Below are 19,816 nucleotides of genomic sequence, written 5' to 3'. Positions count from 1 at the left end.
TAGAACAAAATACAGGTAGAATCTAAAATTTAACTAAACACTGTACTCATTCAATCAAAAACAGCACTGAGTATTTATGCAAGAGTAGGTATTATACCAACCAGATCCTCTATCAATAAAGAGGTTAAGATTTCTGGTCTGTTTAGTGTACCAAGTCAGTTTGTGACCACGTGAGACCCTTCCCTGGTACAATCCCAGTTACCTTTTTGGATGATTTTGGTCTCAGTCAAGTAGGCTGGCTAGATCGCTGGACCACGTTCTGTTTTCTGGAGCTGGGCACTGGCTTTTCCTGTGAGGCAAACTGAGCCTGGAAACTGTGACCCTGCAGACCAGCACCACCGGTGCTGGAATCACTGCTGCTGCTGCTGAAGCTGCCGCCGCTGCTGCTAAAGCTGCCGCTGTTGGATGCACCTCTTCTGGTGCTGAGGCTGCTGCTGCTGGATCCGCCACTGCTATAGCCACCGCTGCTGCTGCTGTTGGAGCTGCTGTTGCCACTGCTGGATCCACTGTTGCAGGTACTGGAGCTGCTGCTGTTGCTGCCAGAGCTGGAACCACGGCTTCCATTTCTGCTTCCCCTGCCGGAGCCAGAGCTGCCGCTGCCAGAGCTGCCTTGGCCTGCCTGTGTGGGCTCTGGATCTCTCCTACTTCTCTGCTGCTGTTTTAATATCTTATACTCATCACTTTTTAGTAAAAGTGTGTATTTTGCTGTTCTTTGGCTTTTTCTTCCTTAGGCTGCTTTGGCATGGTTCCTATGTTACCATCTTAACCGGAAGTCCCAAAACATATTTTTTTTTAAAAAAAGAACTTTTAATAATGGTCTTTAATTTTTTGCTTTTTCCTAAAATAAATTTTTATTTTGTTATTTTTTGGTTTATTTTTATTTATTTATTTGAGAGTGACAGACAGAGAAAGAGGCAGAGAGAGAGAGAGAATGGGCGTGCCAGGGCTTTCAGCCACTGCAGACGATTTCCAGATGTGTGCGCCCCCTTGTGCATCTGGCTAACGTGGGTCCTGGGGAATAGAGCCTTGAACTGGGGTCCATAGGCTTTATAGGCAAGCGCTTAACCGCTAAGCTATCTCACCAGCCCAAAATAAATTTCTTACTAAATTAAAGGTAACTCTACTTGATAATGTTTTAGTTCAGTTCTTCATCATTTGAATTATGGGCTCTTCTGCTCCCTAGCCATTTTAGTTAAATGTCACACACAGGAGGAAGTACTGACATGTACCATAATTCAAACTGCTGTTGTCCCAGAATCATCAATGCACTTTCGAAAGTCCAGAAGAATACATTCAGCCTCTGTAAGAAGTTTAGGAAGAGCCTAGGAGTTTTCAGTTGATTTTGAAGGCTGAAACTGTCCTGCTTCAAACCTTTCCTTGAATTTTAAATAGTCTCTTCTTTTATCGAAATATTTTATCCACTGCTGGGGACAGCTCACCTCGAACAAGCTCCGCAGCTGCCCGCACCACCCTGTGTCCTCCACGTGCTCATCCAGACACTGCCAATACAGGTCGAAGGCACCCCAGCACACCCACCTCTCCTTCATGGACGGGCCCCCATGGCTGCAGGCAGCCACATTCACAGCATTCACAGCACATGCGACCGGATGCCCGCCCGCCCGCTCCCACCTCCCAGCAATCCGAGGTGGATGGCATGTGACCCTAAAACATATTTTTAGAAAAACACTCTCTTATACAAAGGGAAGAGATAGAAAGGGAGGAGGGTACTTAATTGGTTGGTATTGTATATATGTAAGTAAAAGAATAGATTAACGGGGGTGAAAAGGCCCAAAGTGAGGTGGGGGGGGGTGGGAGATTGAGTATAGGAAAGGTGGAGGGAGAGCTAATCAAAATCTAAGAGGATATAAATAAATCATATGGAATCCTTCAGTTTTGGACAATGGAACACTCAGGAGCCGTAGATCATTGCCAGAAAATTTTCAGTGCCAGGAATGGGATACCTTCCAGTGAGTTGTTGGCCAGGGAGGTCCCTGATGTCCCCAAAACTTTATAGGCCATTGCCAAGGCTCTTGGTTTCCCACCAGGAATCGATGGTAAGACCTTATTGCTGAAGACTTCACATACTTGGGCTGCAAGGCCACTGAGAAATCCTTCTGGAACTGAGCTGATAACCTCCTCCATATAGACCAGCTGACAGAAAGCTGGAAGAAGCCATTCTATATGCAGTTCAATGGGAGAAAGAGATACCACCAGTGAAGATACTCACCAGTGGACATTGCAAGCCTTATAATTGGCCAGCCAGTCCAAATGAGCCAATGGGTGCAATAGTGGCACATCTGTCATGGTGGAAACCAACAGCCCTCTAATTTGACTGGAGGCCTGCTCCAAGGGAGGGAATACATCCCTGATACTGAAAACTTAAAACAGGGGTTGTCATGAGCCCTAGGGCTGTAACATCTGCTTATGTCTAGATAAATGTATATACTATGCTTATCAAACTGCCCAGTAAGCACTTCTGTTCATATTCATACCCTTATATTAATGCTACTCTCACTTTGGGTAGAGAATCTTCTCTTTGCAGATGGCAGTGACCTTGGGACGACTCAGAAGGTATCATGGTGCTGGAAAGAAGTGACTAGAATACTGAGTCACATGTCAATCACGCCTTCCAAGGCTCAGGGTCTAATACGGAAGAGGTGTTGGAAAGAATGTAAGAAACAAAGAAAGGGTAGGACTCCTTACAACGTGCTCCCTCCAGACATAAAATGGCCTCTTTATCCATGACCTCATAGTGCCTGACACTACCTAAACAAGACCATCATAAGTGGAATGAAAGATCACGACATCAAAATACAAGAGAGACTTATTTAGATGAGGGGGGATATGATGGAGAATGGAATTTCAAAGGGGCAAAAGGGGGGAGGGAGGGGATTACTATGGGATATTTTTTGTAATCATAGAAAATGTTTTTTAAAATTGAGAAAAAATAAAATAAGATTTAAAAAAAAAACACTCTCTTTAAAAAAAAAATGTTTCCTATCCTAGGCAAATAATCTTAAATTGCTGTTTTGCTTCTAGTGTGTGTGTGGGGGGGGTGGTGGTAATTGGTACTTGCATAGGTATACAGACAAGCCAAAGTTGTTTTCAAACAAAGAGGCCAAGTTTTTATACTGTCTTATCTTTTTCTAATGTACAATTTCTAGATAAATCAATTAGTTTAAAGTTACTGGTAAAATAATTGGTAAAATATTGTTTGCAGGACTACTAAAATGTTCTGCCTATACTTATACCTGATATTTAAAAAATAGAATGTATATACTTTCTATATTCCAGATATAGCTTACACTGTCACCTGACAACTACACTTAAATATTAATCAGAATGATTTGAAACTATTGTATCATTCTCTAACCAGATCTGTTTTGCTAACCAGATATGTTCTGCACCCTTTTAACTGATCTGTTTTGATAATCAGATATGTCCAATCTCTCTGAATGATTAATAACCATATGTAGAAGCCAAAATCGATTAGAAAAATTGGAGTTAAAAGAGTAACCAATATTTTGGTTCTTGCTCCCAGGTCAGAAAGCCACAGGAGATGATGGGTCACTTGAACTTCTATCCTCTGGTAAGTTACCTATCTTCTTGATCAGAGAGGATGTGGAGACCGAGAGATGAATTCCAAGTCAGTGTATCTGCAACAGGAGAATCACATCGGAGGAAAATCTGTCCTCCAGGCTTCCCAAAAGAGGGCGGGACACTTGGTCAGCATAGTCTTGACTTATCCTAGCAGATGACAACATCGAAAATCACAGAGCTCCTCACAGGTCCCTAAAAGTCTCTCCTACAGCACCATTATTGACCTCAAAAATATACAGTTAATTCTGGCAGCCTACATGGTCTTTCACCCAGTAAGAAAAATGTAATTACAATGTAAACAAAGATTCAGGCTAATAGGCTTCCATTTCTGATGCTGGCTTACAATATTAAACTCTAACATCAACCTTTTGCCTCCATCTATCCCTGATTACTTCTGAATTTCACCTACCCTGGCCCCAGCTTCACCTACTTGCCTTAGCCAGAGTCAGAACTATTCTTTGGGCCCCCTCCTTACTTAGCCCTTACCTTGACTCATCCAGGGATAAGTAGAGCACCACCCCACAGGCACTCTCAAACTTAAACTGTCTTGTATTCCTACTCTTCCCCTGATCCCAAAATGCTCCTCTTGAATACAGTGATGCCCCTCTGCCTCCTCTCCCTTGCCCCAATCTGAGTGTTCATCCTCTTCTTGTGCCTGGCATTTTGATGTCATAGCTGTTGACAAGGGTAAAAAGCTCCTCAATTCTTCCTTCTGTCCTCTCACAGGTTGTGTGGAGCCCATCTCCCTCACCTTCTCTATAACAGATGTCATCAGTGACTGGACAGAAGCCAACTCAATACAGGGATGATATGAGAGTAGTCTCTGCCTTGCTCAGGACCAAGATGTAACAGCATGCTACACTGGCACTGTCAGAGGTTGCTCACTGTCAATCTCACCACTCTGTCACCTCTAGCCACCATGAAACAGCCTCCTCATCACCTGCCCTGAAGGGAGACCCATCGACTGCATTATCCAGCCTCTCCCATAAGAACTCATTGTCCCTATGGTCAGCATGAAGAAATTAACCTTCATCTCATATCATTAACAAAAGGCTGGGCCGGGCGTGGCAGCACACACCTTTCATCCCAACACTCGGGAGGCAGAGGTAGGAGGATCGCCCAGAGTTCGAGGCCACCCTGAGACTACATAGTGAATTCCAGATCAGCCTGGGCTATAGTGAGACCCTACCTCAGAAAACAAAACAAACTACAAAAAAGAGGCTGGAATGTTAGGTTGGAACGGGTTCCCAAAATGGAGTCACCATGTGGTGACAGAGACATAAATAAGTAAGTTATCCACATTCCTTAAGAAACAGTCCAGCCATTATCCCTTCCTTGCCTAACAATACCCCCAGGTCATGGCTTCCTGTCCCCTTATCTCATAAGTCACCTGCTCCCTGTTCTGGTTTCATGCCCTGCCTATTTGAAATGGCTACTGTAAAGAACAAAGGAGTTCTTTTTCCTTCCTCACCTTCCCCCAAATGAAAAAGCCCTATAAAGCACACTACCAGAAAAACTCAGGTTGGCTGTGCTCCTCTCTTGTGAGTCAGCCCTGGTAGCTCATGCTTTTCCTGAATAAAAGCTTTTATGTTTGCCTCAGAGTGGTTTGTGTGGTCTTGGTCACTCCCAATCTTACAGTGCATACTTACAATCTCACTGTCACAGAGATAGGGGGATCCCTGGGGCTCATACCAGCCAGCTTAGCCTTATTGATGAGCCCTAGAACAATGAGAGACCCTTTTTCCTTATATCATACTTAATTTCCAAATGAAAGTAGTAACAAGCTCATAATTCCACCTAACATGGTATAACTATCCCATGTATAACCAGAACTACAAGATCTTCCCTCAACACAGAGCAAGGTTCCTTGAGGAATGCTTAGTCTCTAATATAATAGGTCTAATACAAACTCAACAGTTAGCTAGTGATATAATCTTAATATTGGTATAGATATATGCAAACACATTGTATCAAGGTAGGACAAAAACGTTGCAATACAATCCTCATTTCTGTAACTGGTCACATGAGAGGCCCTGTTTCAAAACAGGTGGACTGTGTTCTAAGGTTGTTCTCTGGCTTCCAGGTACACACACATACACATCATGTGAACCTGCACACATATGCACCAACCATTGCCCACTCATCTATTTTCTCACTCTGCAATGCAGAAATAGAAGCTCTAGCCTTTAATCCCAGCACTTGGGAGGCAGAGGTAGGAGGATCTCCATGAGTTTGAGGCCACCCTGAAACTACACAGTGAATTCCAGGTCAGTCTCAGCTGCAGTGAAACCCTACCTCAAAAAAAAAAAAAAAAAAAAAAAAAAGATAAATAAAAACAAACAAAAAGGACAAAAGAAAGAAAGGAAGGAAGGAAGGAAGGAAGGAAGGAAGGAAGGAAGGAAGGAAGGAAGGAAGGAAGGAAGGAAGGAAGGAAGGAAGGGAAGGAATATAAGCTCCAGAGAATGAAATGACTTCAGGGTCACCCAAGTAGGAAGAGTTAGAATGAGGATATCAAATCAGAATTGGCTTTATGTCCAATACCTTTCCCAGTGCACTTCTTCTAAAGGATTATAAATAAGAAATGACAGAAATACCAAGGGTGAAAAGAATCAAAGGAAGAATGCAAGTACAGAAATGTCACAATGAAAGTCCTTACTTTGTTCAAGTAATAGGAGGTGCTTAAAAAAAAATACAATAAGGGTCAAGCATAGTGTTACGTGCTTTATTCCTAGCACTTGGGAGGCTGAGGTTGGAGGATTGCTGTGAGTTCAAGGCCATCCCAAGACATAGTGAATTCCAGGTCACTGCTGATAGAGTGAGACCTTGAACCCCCCCCCAAAAAAAAGGTCTCAATATGATTTAGATTGAAGGCACTGCCCCACCTACTCATTCAATAATTATAAAGCATGACTACTGGGAGTGATGCTAGCAGTAGGGAGTGAAAAGATGAAATCAGACTGACCCTTGTCTGAGAATGAGCTCTGTATTTAGTCAAGAAGGTTTATGTGTAAATAGATAAATTACAGTGTAGGGTAATTAGAACAATAACAGAGTAATGCAGGAAGCTCAACAGAGATCAGGAAATGTTGAATTTTATTTGCAAAGGAGGAGCTGAGAGAAGAGAACTAAGGCTAGAGACAAGGTTGGTGCAGGGTGGTAAATGGACCTGAAGATACCAGATGGGCTAAAGTGAAGTGTTTGAGGCAGTTTGCATAGCATCAGCAAGGAGTGGAAGATATAAACCTGTAGGCCACCATCTGGGCTGGGCTATAGGGCATAGGAGACAGGGGATCACTAAGTTGATATAATTTTTAAAATATATATATATTATTTATTTATTTATTTGACAGAGAAAGAGGAAAGGGGGGGGGGGACAGAGAGACAGAATAGGCACACCAGGGCCTCTAACCACTGAAAACAAACTCCAGATACATGTGCCCCCTTGTGCATCTGGTTACATGGGTCCTGGGAAATTGAACCTGAGTCCTTTGACTTTGCAGGCAAACGCCTTAACCTCTAAGCCATGCCCCCAGCCCAGTTAATGTCATTTTTGCTTGCTAAACTTGAATTATTAGAGCACTTAAAGAAATACAGAAAACCAGTGTTCAAATTTGTTTTTGGGAACCTGGGTGTGGTGACACATGCCTTTAATCCCAGCACTCAGGAGGCCATCCTAAGATTACATAGTGAATTCGAGGTCAGCCTGGGCTAAAGTGAAACCCTAACATGAAAAACAAAAACAAACAAACAAACAAAAACAGGGACTTCCAGTAAAGATGGCGGCGCAGGAACCATGCCAAAGCAGCCTAGGGAAGAAAAAGCAAAAAAAAAAACAAGCAAAATACACTCTTCTACTAAAAAGTGAGCTATATAAGAAATTAAAATGGTGGAGAGAAGTAGGAGAGATCCAGAGGATCCAGAGCCCACACAGGCAGGCAGAAGCAGCTCCAACAGCACCAGCACCGGGTCCGCGGGGCCACAGCTGCCAGGCTTGGCTTGAGACACAGGAAAAGTCAGGTGAGGGGATTTTCCACTTACACCGGAGCTCTTTCCAAACTCAAGAAACATGGAGAACCGATGTGAACAATGGAAGAACAGATCATGAGGTAGAGAATCATGTGGACCAGCAAGAGAACTACAGCTGCCATCCACAGCCTCCCCTCCCCCAATGCCAGTGCAAGCGCCAGCAAGCACCAGTGACCAACAGAAGGGTGATCACAGCACCCAGTACTGGCAACCAGAGCAGCAATCCAATAACCCAGCCAGCCTACTTGAACCCACAGTGCACCAAAGAGGGACCCAAGCAAGAGCAGAGCATAACTGAGACCAAAATCATCCCAAAAAGTAATTGGGATTACACCAGGTCAATACCCAAAAAATAAACCTGTTATATAGGTCTGAACTAGAAGTGCTAATTGCACCTTCCATATCAGGATAAATTACATATTAAATCGGAGGGATGGTCAGATTTGCCATTCTTAAATAAGCTATATTTTGGGCTTATTATTTGTTGCTTCTTAATTTATAGTGGCTTTATTTCCTCTTCTATTGTTCATTAGGGAAAGGTCTCACTTTGTCACAAGCTGACTTGGAACTCCCAACAGACCAGAAATCTTAACCTCCTTATTCTCAGGATTAAGGGTGTGGGGCAGCACATACCATAAGGAACAGTTAGAGGGTCTGCTTGTCATAATATCTACTCTTGCATAAATACTCTGTACTGTTTTTCATTGAAAGTGTACATTGTTCAGCTAAATTTTAGAATCTGCCTGTATTTTGTTCCGCTCAGCCTCCTTGAATGTTCTCATAGCAGGCAAACCCAACACCTAGGGTCACTATTGTAGATACTCTGAGAGCCTTGAGAGCCACACCTGCCACCTTAAGCTCCTACCTGAAGATATATAACATCAGATTGTTTGATACATCTAATAATACTGCACCTAACTAGAAAATCCAAGCATTAAATTAATCTAATGTGCAAAAATATAACACAAGAAATACCAAAAATCAAGACAATATGAATCCACCAAAATGTATAAAAGCATCAGAAATTACCTCCAGTGAGAATGAGTTAGAGGAAATGCCTGAGAAACATTTCAAAAGAATGATTATAAATATGCTCAAATAAGTCAAAGAAGAAATTAAAGGAATGAAATCAAAGAAGACACAGGACACCAGTTTAATGAAATAAAGAGGTCAATACTAGACATAAATGAGGAAATATAAATAATAAAGAAAAACCAATCAAAATTACTAGCAATGAAGAACACAGTCAATAAAATAAAAAAACTCTACAGAAAATCTCAGCAGTAGAATTGATGAAGGAGAGGAGAGAATATCTAAGCTAGAAGACAAGGTGGCAGATTTAATACACTCCAACAAAGAGAAAGAAAAAATAATTGGAAAGTATGAATGGGAATTTCAAGATATTAGGGACACTATGAAAAGATCAAACATAAGAATTCAGGGTATAGTAGGAGGAGAAGAATTTCGCTCCAAAGGCATAGTAAGCGTCTTCAACAAAATCATAGAAGAAAATTTTCCCCAAATTGGGAAAGAGGTGCCAATGCAGATACAGGAAGCCTTTAGAGCACCAGCCAGACAAAACCTGGAAAAACCTCTCCTCGTCATATTATAATCAAACTACCAAACACACAAAACCAAAGAAAAACTATTGAAAGCAGTCAGAGAGAAAAATCAAGTTACCTACAAAGGCAAGTCCATCAGGCTCACAGGAGATTACTCAGCACAAACTTTAAAAGCCATAAGGGCTTGGAGTGATGTATTCCAAATTGTGAAAGATAACAACTGTCAACCAAGGTTATATTATCCTGCAAAGCTATCCCTTTCAATAGATGGAGAAATAAGGACATTCCACAACAAAAGGAGGCTGAAAAAATATTTGAAGACAAAACCAGCTCTACAGAAAATACTTGAAAGAATCCTCCAGGCTGAAGAGAAAGAAAAGCACACATATAAGGAACCTGGGAGGAAAAATACTCAAAAACTAGTTAACACAAGACAGCAAAGGTAAAACCAGAACTACAAAAAAAAAAAAAAAAAAAAAAAAGATGCAAAAGTAAATACACATCTTTCAATAATATCTCTTAATATCAACAGCCTCAATGCCCCAACAACAAGGAATAGGTTCACAGACTGGGATAAAAAGCAAGATCCTTCAATTTGTTGCCTCCAAGAAACCCACCTTTCTACAAAGGATGGACACTATCTTAGGGTGAAAGGTTGGAAAATGGTGTTTCAAGCAAATGGGCCTAGAAAACAAGCAGGGGTTGCTATCCTAATATCTGACAAAGTAGACTTCAGTCCAACATTAGTTAGGAAAGATAAGGAAGGTAACTTTATATTGATTGAAGGCACACTCCAACAGGAACACATTAGAATCCTAAGCAAATGTGCACCTAACATGAGGGCTCCCAAATTCATCAAACAAACACTATTAAAACTAAGGTCATAGATAACACCAAACACAGTGGTAGTTGGTGACTTCAACACCCCACTCTCATCAAGTGACAGGTCATCAGGGAAAAAATGAACAGATGGGAATCTGGGTTAGATGAGGTCCTACAAGAAATCAACCTAACAGATATATACAGGACATTTCATCCAAATGCTGCAGAATATAAATTCTTTTCAGCAGCACATGGAAATTCTCTAAAATAGACCATATATTAGGACACAAAGCAAATTTTAACAAATACAGGAAAATTGAAATAACTCCTTGCATTCTACCTGACCATAAGGGAATCAAACTATAAATCAATAGCAAGAAAAGCTAAATAGCATATGTGGTGGTTTGATTCAGGTGTCCCCCATAAACTTAGGTGTTCTGAATGTTAGCTCCCCAGCTGATGGATATTTGGGAATTAATGCCTCCTGGAGGGAGAGTATTGTTGGGGGCGGGCTTATGGGCTTTATAGCCAGTTTCCCCATGCCAGTGTTTGGCACACTCTCCTGTTGCTATGGTCCATCTTATGTTGGCCAGGGGGTGATGTCCACCCTCTGCCCATGTCATCGTTTTCCCCTGCCATCGTGAAGCTTCCCCTCAAGCCTGTAAGCCAAAATAAACCTCTTTTCCCCAGAAGCTACTCTTGGTTGGGTAATTTCTACCAGCAATGCGAACCAGAATGCAACAGTAAAGTGGTACTGAGCAGTGGGGTTGCTGCTAGACCCCTGACTGTGTGGCTTCAGCCTTTTGGAGCTGATTTTCAAGAGGAATGTGGAAGGAGTTGAAACCTTGGCCTAAGAGATGCTTTGCAGTGCTGTAAATGGTCTATCCTGGTCAGAGCTGAAAGACCTGAAGGCAGTAAGAACTATGGATTGTGAGGTTTGGCTTATGAGGGTGAGAAAGAGCTGTGCCTGGACTGGGCTAGCAGTTTGTGTGAGAAGCTTGCTCTTGTGCCCATGTCCTGAGAAGTTGTGCAGGGTTGCTTTGCGTAGAAATGAACTGGTGTGAGTAGAGGGATATGGCACAGAAAGAAAAATCTTTGGGTGAATTGTTGCCCGTTCAGCTGCAACTGAGAGATAACAACCTTTGAGACTGGGCTAGCTGACCTGCGCTGGGGCAACAAGAAGAATGTCGACTCTTTTGAAGGGGCCTGAGTGCTCAAGGTGTCCTGTTCTTCAAAGTCTGCTTTAATCCCCCCTGGATTAACAAATTGGCACCCTACCTGGTATCGTGGAATTTAAGAAATGCTGGAAAGAGGGTCATTGAGTTTGCAACACGGTCTTGTGTTTTGGAAATGGCCATGGCAGTGTGAAGCGGGTTTACTGGTTGCCTGCATAGAGACCCCCATGGGGCCATGATGATGAACCGTGGCTTTCAGTGGAGACCCAGTGGAGATGCCAGCCCCGATGAAGTTTTCCAGGACTGTGAGTAGCCTAGCTGGAGGGGTGGAATTGGAATGCCAGAAACTTGTTGCTGGTTAGAATTATCGGACTTGAATATTTCTCACTGGATAGAGTTGCTGGACTGGAAGCTACAGAGTTTGATATTTGCCCTGGTTGTTTTAAATCTTGTGTTGGTTGAATGTTTCTTTGCTATGCCCAATGCCATCTATTGCAGTGTGAATATTTATTCTGTGCCATTATGGGTTTTTTGAGGTTATTTTTTGGTATTATGGCTCAATTAAAAGATCTTGGACTATGGGGATGTATGAACATCATTGCAATTGATAAAAACTATGGGGACTTTTAAAGTCAGACTGAATGCATCATATTTTACATCATGTATGGATATCAGTTAATGGGGGCCAGGGGTGGAATGTGGTGGTTTGATTCAGGTGTCCTCCATAAACTTAGGTGTTTTGAATGTTAGTTCCCCAGCTGATGGATATTTGGGAATTAATGCCTCCTGGAGGGAGTGTATTGTTGGGGGCGGGCTTATGGGCTTTATAGCCAGTTTCCCCATGCCAGTGTTTGGCACACTCTCCTGTTGCTATGGTCCATCTTATGTTGGCCAGGGGGTGATGTCCACCCTCTGCTCATGTCATTGTTTTCTCCTGCCATCGTGAAGCTTCCCCTCGAGCCTGTAAGCCAAAATAAACCTCTTTTTCCCAGAAGCTACTCTTGGTTGGCTGATTTCTACCAGCAATGAGAACCGGACTGCAACAGCATATACAAAATCATGGAAACTAAACAATGCACTACTAAATGATGAATGGGTCAATGAAAAAACTCAAGAAGGAAATCAAAAAAGTTATATGGTCAAATGATAATGAGAACACAACATACGAAAATTTCTGGGATACAATGAAAACAGTCCTAAGAGGACTTTAGGTGCCTATATTAAGAAATTAGAAAGGTCGCAAGTAAACGACCTAATGCTTCACCTTATAGCCTTGGAAAAAGAAGAACAAGGCAAACCAAAAATCAGTAGACAGGAAGAAAAAATAAAGACTAGCGCAGAAATTAATGAAATAGAAACAAAAAAAAAATCCAAAATATTAATGAAACAAAGAGTTGGTTCTTTTAAAGGACAAGCAAGATTGATAAACCCTTGGCAAACTTGACCAAAACAAAGAGAGAAGAGACACAATTTAATAAAATTAGACATGAAAGAGGTAATATCACAACAGATGCAAGAGAAATTCAAAAAATCATAGGGACATACTATAAAAGCATATACTCCACAAATATGAAAATCTGAAAGAAATGGATGATTTCCTTGATTTATATGACCTACCTAAATTAAATCAAAATGAGATTAATCACTTAAATAGACCTATAACAAACATGGAGATCCGAACAGTTATCAATAATCTCCCAACTAAAAAAAGCCCAGGCCCAGATGGATTCACTGCTGAATTTTACCAGACCTTTAAGGGAGAGCTAACACCATTGCTTCTTAAGCTTTTCCAGGAAATAGAAAAAGAAGGAATTCTACCAAACTCCTTCTATGAGGCCAGCATCATCCTGATACCAAAACCAGGCAAAGATAGAACAAAAAAAGAAAATTACAGACCAATCCCCCTCATGAACATAGATGCAAAAATTCTGAACAAAATATTGGCCAACAGAATACAAGAGTACATCAAAAAGATCATTCACCCTGACCAAGTAGGCTTTATCCCAGAGATGCAGGGATGGTTCAATATACACAAATCTATAAATGTAATACATTATATAAACGGGTTGAAGGACATGATCATCGAATATCTAAAATAAAATAAAAATAAGGCTGGTGGTATCACCATACCTGATTTTAACCTATACTACAGAGCAATAGTAACAAAAACAGCATGGTACTGGCACAAAAACAGACATGTAGATCAGTGGAACAGAATAGAGGACCCAGATGTAAGCCCAAGTAGCTATAGCCACCTGGTATTTGATAAAAATGCCAAAAATACTCATTGGAGAAAAGATATCCTCTTCAGCAAATGGTGTTGGGAAAACTGGATATATATCTGCAGAAGGATGAAAATAGATTCTTCTCTCTTGCCATGCACAAGAATTAAGTCCAAATGGATTAAAGACTTTAACATCAGACCTGAAACTCTGAAACTGCTAGAGGAAAAAGTAGGGTAAACCCTTCAACATATTGGTCTTGGCAAAGACTTTCTGAATACAACTCCTATTGCTCAGGCAATAAAACCACAGATTAATCACTGGGACCTCATGAAATTACAAAGATTTTGCACTGCAAAGGACACAGTGAAAAAAGCAAAGAGGCAACCTACAGAATGGGAAAAAATCTTCACCAGCGATATATCTGATAGAGGATTAATATCTAGGATATACAAAGAACTCAAAAAGTTAAATAATAAGGAATCAAACAAGCCAATCAAAAAATGGGCTATGGAGCTAAATAGAGCATTCTCAAAGGAAGAAATACGAATGGCATATAAGCATCTAAAAAAATGTTCTACGTCACTAGCCATCAGGGAAATGCAGATTAAAACTACATTGAGATTCCATCTCACTCCTGTCAGATTGGCTACCATCATGAAAACAAATGATCATAAATGTTGGCGGGGATGTGGAAAAAGAGGAACCCTTCTACACTGCTGGTGGGAATGCAATCTGGTCCAGCCATTGTGGAAATCAGTGTGGAGGTTCCTAAAACAGCTAAAGATTGATCTACCATATGACCCAGCTATAGCACTCCTAGGCATATATCCAAAGGAATCATCTCATATCCTTAGAAGTACGTGCTCAATCATGTTTATTGCTGCTCAATTTATAATAGCTGGGAAATGGAACCAGCCTAGATGTCCCTCAACTGATGAGTGGATAATGAAGATGTGGCACATTTATACAATGGAGTTCTACGCAGCGGTAAAGAAAAATGAAGTTATGAAATTTTCAGAAAAATGGATGGACCTGGAAAGGATTATACTAAGCAAGGTAACCCAGGCCCAGAAAGCCAAGTGCCACATGTTCTCTCTCATATGTGGATCCTAGCTACAGATGATTGGGCTTCTGTGTGAGAATGAAAATACTTAGTAGCAGAGGCCAGTAAGTTAAAAAGGAGATACAAAGGGAAGAGAAAGGAAGGGAGGAGGGTACTTAATAGGTTGATATTGTATTTATGTAAGTACAATGTTTGTGATGGGGAGGTAATATGATGGGGAATGGAATTTCAAATGGGAAAGTGTGGTGGGAGGGAGGGAATTACCACGGGATTTTTTTTATAATCATGGAAAATGCTAATAAAAATTTTAAAAAATAAATAAAAAAAAAATAAGGCTGGTAGTATCACCATACCTGATTTTAACCTATACTACAGAGCCATAGTAACAAAAACACCATGGTACTGGCACAAAAACAGACATATAGGTCAATGGAATAGAATAGAGGACCCAGATGTAAGTCCAGGTTGCTATAGCCACCTGATATTCGATAAAAATGCCCAAAATACTCATTGGAGAAAAGACAGCCTCTTCAGCAAATGTGCTAGGAGAACTGGATATGTATCTGTAGAAGGATAAAAATAGATTCTTCTCTCTCTCCATGCACAAGAATTAAATCCAAATGCATGAAAGAGCTTAACATCAGACCTGAAACTCTGAAACTGCTAGAGGAAAAAGTAGGGGAAACCCTTCAACATATTGGTCTTGGCAGACTTTCTGAAAATAACCCCAATTGCTTAGGCAATAAAACCACAGATTAACCACTGGGCCCTCATGCAATTACAAAGATTTTGTACTGCAAAGGACACTGTGAATAAAGCAAAGAGGTGTTGGTAGCCACAGCTGCTCTTTGAGTTTGGGAAGGAAGGGTGTTCTCTTATCTCTTAATACAAAGGAGATCTCATGATCTGCAGCTGCTCTTTGACCTTGGGAGCTAGGGTGATCTCTAATCTCCTAATCTCTTGATCCTAAAGTATTTTTTTAGTATACAGCCAAGATAGAGTAATCACCTGATCCTAAAGCATTGTTTTAGTATACAGCCTAGTTGGAGTGGGCTCCTGATAGAGGGATTAACATATGACCCTGGTGAAACTGATCATAGGAATGTAAACATTGTCAGAAAAAAGTTCTATCTTCTATATATAAGCCATGTCTGCCTGAATAAATCTCGAGGCCTTGACAAACACCTAGCATGGTCTCCTTCTTGTGTCTGTTTGCCTTCTCCCATTCAGGTTAACTTCCCCTTGGGTCCTTGTTCAACTCCAGGCTGGCGGGCAAAGAGGCAACATACAGAATGGGAAAAAAAATCATTGCCAGCTATATATCTGAGAGAGGATTAATATCTAGGATATACAAAGAACACAAAAAGTTAAATAATAAGAAATCCCTCCTGGCCGCGGGGGAGCCGGAGCTGGAGCCAGGGCCAGCGAAGCCTTCTCCTAGCCGGCAGGCGGTGGCCAGGGAGGTGGCAGCCCTGCTCCAGCCATGTCAGCGCTCTAGCGCCTGGGCCCACCATGAGCCATGGCCATGTCCGTTAGTGTTGAGGACGATGACTTTGAATCGGAACCGGCCCGGAACCGGGCTGTGGGCCGGCCCAAGGGCCAGCTGGGTCTGGCCTCTGCGGTGAAGTTGGCAGCCAACCGGATGCTGCAGTGCGAGGCCTGCCGGCGGAGGGAGTGTGCAGAGCGCCCCTTCTGCAAGGATGTGCAGGCGCCTGGGCGGATGGAGCAGAGCTGCGTCATGCCACAGCGCATCGTGCCAGCGCTGCCCCACACCGCCGCGTGCCTTGTCTGTGGCGAGGAGGGAAAGAGGACACAGTGGAGGAAGAAGGCAAGTTCAACCTCATGCTCATGGAGTGCTCCATCTGCAATGAGATCATCCACCCTGGATGCCTTAAGATTAAGGAATCAGAGGGTGTGGTCAACGATGAGCTTCCCAACTGCTGGGAGTGTCCCAAGTGTAACCATGCTGGCAAGACCGGAAACAAAAGCGTGGCCCTGGCTTGAAGTATGCCTCCAACCTGCCTGGCTGGAGCAGAAGATGAACCGGGACAAGGAAGGGCAGGAGCCTGCCAAGCGAAGTGAGTGTGGAGAAGCACCTAGACGCAGGTCAAATGAGCACCCCAAGAAGGTGCCTCCAGACGCCATCCTGCGCAGAAAGTCGGATGATGGACACCTGAGGAGGAAGCAGAAATACGAGAAGCCCCAAGAGCTGAGGACACAAGCGAGCCTCGACGCTTCAAACGTCGCGGTTCCTCCTCTCTCCACTCGCCGAGGCCTCTCTAGGCAGCAGCCTCAGCCCTTGGTGGAGATCCAGTCTCACTTCCAGCAGCAGCTAAAACCTGGCAAAGAAGATAAGCTTTTCAGGAAAAAGAGGTGGTCCTGGAAGAACTCCGAAGACAGGCTGGCACTGACCAGCAAGCCCCTCCGGCGCTTCAAGCAGGAACCAGAGGACGATCTGCCCGAGGCGCCCCCTAAGACCAGGGAGAGTGACCACTCACCCTCCAGCTCTCCCACCGCTGGGCCCAGCACCGAGGGGACCGAGGGTCCGGAGGAGAAGAAGAAGGTGAAGATGCTTCGAAAACGGCGGCTTCCCAACAAAGAGCTGAGCAAAGAGCTCAACCAGATCCAGAAGACAGAGAGCAGCCTGGTCCACGAGAACCACCAGCCCATTAAGTCAGAGCCCGAGAGTGAGCATGAGGAGCTCAAGCGACCGATAGGCCTCTGAGCACCCCCACCGCTTCAGCAAGGGACTCAACAGCACCCCTGGGGAGCTGCAGCACCCGTTGGGGCCCAGCCTGCGGTACCCACCCTGTGTCATGTCCCGTCCCCCACCTTCTGTTTCCCCGCCCAAGTGCATCCAGATGGAGCGCCCTGTGATCTGGCCACCACCCAGCAGCCCCGCACCTGACTCGCTGCCCTGGATGATGGGGCGGCCCACGTCATGCACAGGGAGGTGTGGATGGCCGTCTTCAGCTACCTCAGCCACTAAGATCTGTGTGTGTGCATGCGGGTGTGTAGGACCTGGAACTGCTGGTGCTGCGATAAGCGGTTGTGGACCCTATTGACCTGAACCTCTGCAAGTCCATCACACCCCTGATGCTGAGTGTCATCATCCGGCTACTACCTGTCTCCCTCGACCTCAGCTGGACCAATATCTCCAAGAAGCAGCTGAGCTGGCTCATCAACCGGTTGCCTGGGCTCCGAGACTTGGTGCTATCGGCTGCTCATGGACTGCAGTCTCTGCCCTCTGTAGTTCTAGTTGTCCATTGCTTCAAACCCTTGATGTCCAGTGGGTAGAAGGACTAAAGGATGCCCAGATGCAGGATCTCCTGTCCCCTCCCACAGACAACAGGCCAGGCCAGATGGACAATCGGAGCAAGCTCCAGAACATTGTGGAACTGCAGCTGGCTGGCCTGGACATCACAGATGCCTCCCTATGACTCATCATCGGCCACATGCCCTTGCTCTCCAAGCTCCACCTCAGCTACTGTACCCATGTCACCGACCAGGCCATCAACCTGCTCACTGCAGTCGGCACTACCACCCGAGACTCTCTGACTGAGATCAACCTGTCAGACTGCAACAAGGTCACTGACCAATGCCTGTCCTTCTTCAAACGCTGTGGAAATATCTGTCACATTGACCTGAGGTACTGTAAGCAAGTCACCAAGGAAGGCTGTGAGTAGTTTATAGCTGAAATGTCTGTGAGTGTCCAGTTTGGACAAGTGGAAGAAAAACTCCTGCAAAAACTTAGTCCTGGGACAAGTGTGTAAATATTGGGGGGAGCATAACTGGGGAGGGGAAGAACTAAAAATAAGGGGGGGGCTTTTATTTCCCACTGGAACAACAGACCACAGAATGATTCCATTTTGCAAGTCTTACCAAGGGAGAAGCTGTTCAACCACCCATTTGGGGATTAATGAGCCAGATGCTTTCCTCTGGCCTTCCTGCATCCTAACTGCACTGCTTTCTGGACCATTTCTAAGGTGGCCTTTAGAAGACATTCCCATTGGCAAGGAGGATTGGCTTTGGAGATATCCTCTTCGAGGTGTGAGCTTAATGCTTTCATTGGTGTTTTTGGTATGGTCACCTTGTTCCTTGAAACACCAAGGCTTCTGGTGTCAACAAACAGTGGACCACATACCACATGTGCAGCTGTCTTGACACATTTTGTTTGGTTGGCTTTGTTGCATCTTACATTATGCAGAAGTATTTTTGTACAAATTGTTTAAAAATTATTTATGCAAGATTGAATGCATACCAGTGTTTTTGTTGTTTTGAGATTGCCAACTTTCCTGGTTTACCTCAAGTACAGAGAACTTAACCTGTACTTCATGAACACAAAGATGTGCCCAGGTGTGACGGGGGAGGGGCCAGTAACCTTCCCCTTAAAAGCATGCTTGACTGGAAGTTAGAGCCTACCTTGTATGTCAAGAAATTACACGAGCATGTTGTGGATAAAAGTAAAATTATAGTTGAAGTAAGATACTCTGCCAAGTTTCCTCAGTAGAGAATTCACTTTTTCTCAAAATTTTACAATTCCGACTTAAACCTTTTGCACTCAGCAGAGTTTTGCTCCAAGCATGAGCTCTTGTCTTCTCCATAGATTTAATTGATGCCTTGTCTCAAGTAGAATAAAGGCACCCACACAGCCTTTCCTTTCCTCCTTTCTCCTTTCAAGATTTTCATTTAGGTTGGTAACCTGGATGTTTCCCAGTTGTAAAGTTCTGCATCCATAAGTGCCATTGTTGTACGGTAGTGTTTCCTATACCTTCCCTGATGCAATTTTACCTTTGTTGAACTTGTATAAACAATTGTACAAATAAAAGAAAAAAGAAAGACAGAAAAAAAAAAAAAGAAATCAAACAAGCCAATTTAAAAATAGGCTATGGAGCTGAGCATGGTGGCGCACGCCTTTAATCCCAGCACTTGGTAGGCAGAGGTAGGAGGATCACCGTGAGTTTCAGGCCACTCTGAGACTCCATAGTGAATTCTAGGTCAGCCTGGGCTAGAGTGAAACCCTACCTCAAAAAAACAAAAGCAAAAAAACCCAAACAAATAAAAGGCTATGGAGCTAAATAGAGAGTTCTCAAAAGAAGAAATACGGATGGCATATAAGCACCTAAAAAAAATGTTCTACATCCCTAGTCATCAGGGAAATGCAAATTAAAACTATATTGAGATTCCATCTCACTCCTGTCAGATTGGCCACCATCATGAAAACAAATGATCATAAATGCTGGAGGGGAGGTGGAAAATGAGGAACCCTTCTACACTGCTGGTGGGAATGCAATCTGGTCCAGCCATTGTGGAAATCAGTGTGGAGGTTCCTAAAACAGCTAA

General features: G+C 43.3%; 1 protein-coding gene and 1 pseudogene across 1 annotated transcript; one reads left to right on the top strand and one right to left on the bottom strand.

The window, feature by feature from the left end:
• Positions 1 to 1,231: 1,231 nt before the first annotated feature.
• On the bottom strand, positions 1,232 to 5,290 carry LOC101603859 (cytochrome c oxidase assembly factor 6 homolog). The gene is made up of 2 exons (XM_045130618.1): positions 5,250 to 5,290; positions 1,232 to 1,563 (listed from the first exon to the last, which is right to left on the bottom strand). The coding sequence occupies exons 1-2, from the start codon at positions 5,288 to 5,290 to the stop codon at positions 1,323 to 1,325; spliced, it is 282 nt and encodes a 93-aa protein (XP_044986553.1). The 3' UTR covers positions 1,232 to 1,322.
• Positions 5,291 to 15,992: 10,702 nt separating this feature from the next.
• On the top strand, positions 15,993 to 18,246 carry LOC101596737 (annotated as a pseudogene).
• The last annotated feature ends 1,570 nt before the right edge of the window (positions 18,247 to 19,816 follow it).

The sequence above is a fragment of the Jaculus jaculus genome, chromosome 12, assembly GCF_020740685.1.
Source record: "Jaculus jaculus isolate mJacJac1 chromosome 12, mJacJac1.mat.Y.cur, whole genome shotgun sequence".
Classification (NCBI taxonomy): domain Eukaryota; kingdom Metazoa; phylum Chordata; class Mammalia; order Rodentia; family Dipodidae; genus Jaculus; species Jaculus jaculus.
This window is presented reverse-complemented; position numbering and strand designations above follow the sequence as displayed.

Excerpts from the sequence above, each read along its gene's own strand:
- LOC101603859 (XM_045130618.1), bottom strand. The coding sequence starts at position 5,290 with ATGAGCCCCAGGGATCCCCCTATCTCTGTGACAGTGAGATT. Across the intron at positions 1,564-5,249 it reads ATCTCTGTGACAGTGAGATT|CCATGGGGGCCCGTCCATGA; the intron begins GTAAGTATGCAC and ends GGCTGCCTGCAG.